At 36.2% G+C, this 1670-nt stretch overlaps 1 protein-coding gene across 1 annotated transcript in view; it reads right to left on the minus strand.

Moving 5' to 3' along the window:
• Window positions 1-1343: 1343 nt before the first annotated feature.
• Window positions 1344-1670, minus strand: part of LOC125199456 (zinc finger MYM-type protein 1-like) — an 822-nt gene continuing 495 nt past the window's right edge. Inside the window, exon 1 of the mRNA XM_048097462.1 lies at window positions 1344-1670. This exon is cut by the window's right edge and continues 495 nt beyond it. Within this exon, the coding sequence (XP_047953419.1) occupies window positions 1344-1670 (327 nt within the window).

The following is a 1670-nucleotide window of genomic DNA, read 5'->3' on the forward strand; positions in this document are numbered from 1 at the left end:
CCCATATATCGCAACTTTTTATCGTCGTATGCTCGACGTCTTGCAAGCTCCATCTATTTGATCAAGGCAACAACGAAGACCCCATCTTGTTCCTCCTTAGTGTAGAACCTCTTGATGTTTTGACCATTTGCCTTGAATGTGCTCCCGTTGGGCAGTGACGGATCTAGAAAATTGAGCAAGCCGTGGCTGAAATTTAAAATATATATATAAATATTAAAATATCATTTTACATGTAATGTCTGCTCAACTTTTACGACACACTAGATGATAACTGTTTCCGGCGAGTCGCCATGTTCTGAAATCGCTGAAGAATGGTCTCATTTCCATTTTTTTTTTTAAATTCCCCTCTCAATGTATACAACTAAGATATCATTCATCCATTCGTCTCCATTCTATTGCGCAAATCTGTCTTAATAATTTTCATGGCAGAAAATACTCTCTCGACAGAAGCTGTTGCAACCGGGAGGATCAATGTCAACTCAATCAAACGGTACACCAACGGGAAAGCTTTATCTCTTGCGGTAGAAACCAAAATCTTGGCTAAATTTCCCAAATCTTCAATGTTGGAGAACTCAGCTTTATCAATTATATCGTTGATATAAGTTTTAAGTTGATATGGAAGAGACATACATTCTATAGGCGAGAAGTCATCCGGATAAAGTTCTGCAAGACGAACCAACTTGTCAACATTGAAGCTAGCAAATGAGTTCTTTGTACTAAGGCAATTCATGCAAATAAGCAATTCCGTAAAACGATTCTCCATCTCTTAAGTAAGTAAATCAAGAACCTAACAATATCAAAATGTGAGTTAAGTATTTCATAGATAATTAATTTAATCATAACTGAGAAATAAAATGTGAATCTTACTTGACAATAAATCTCCACTTTGTAATGATGATAATTAGTAACACGTCCATCCCGCTTCATACGCACACGATGATTGATGGTATCATTCATACTAATGACATCAATAAAATTAGCCACACAAAACTCTTCAACTTGTACCAAGAATTCATTCCACCCATTCTCTCTCAAATCTCGCAAAGTCCTTTTGGTTGTATCAATCAAAGATGTAGCTTGAACAATATTTTGATCTCCAAGTTGTAGAATTGTTGACAAATCATTCGTTGTCCCAAGCAACTCTATCATCAAGTGTAAAATAAAAACAAAGTCATAGCTCACCGTCCTCATGACTAATGTTTTTGATATACCGCTATTATCAGGATTACAACCATCTTCAAACACATTTTCAAGCACTTCAATTATCGACGACCACATTTTTTTTAAACGAAGCAAAGTAGTAAAGTGTGACCCCCATCGAGTGTCGCCCGGCCTCTTTAAACTCATCTCTTGATTAAAACCTTTCCACTTTTAATTTCTCCACTTTCTATAGCTTCGACAAGCTTTTCATGCTCAATCTGTCGTAGTTTATCCTTTCTTTTACAAGATGAACCACATGTGTTGACAATCATAGTGGCAATGGTAAAAAAATCACTTATAACACCATGTGCTTTTGTAACATTTACCACAACGAATTGGAGTTGATGGGCAAAACAATGAACGTACTTGGCAGATGGATTTTCTTTCAATATAAGTGATTTCAAACCATTGTACTCACCTCGCATATTTGATGCACCATCATAACCTTGACCTCTTAAGCGTGACAAAGA

The sequence above is a fragment of the Salvia hispanica genome, unplaced genomic scaffold (assembly GCF_023119035.1).
Source record: "Salvia hispanica cultivar TCC Black 2014 unplaced genomic scaffold, UniMelb_Shisp_WGS_1.0 HiC_scaffold_510, whole genome shotgun sequence".
Classification (NCBI taxonomy): Eukaryota; Viridiplantae; Streptophyta; class Magnoliopsida; order Lamiales; family Lamiaceae; genus Salvia; species Salvia hispanica.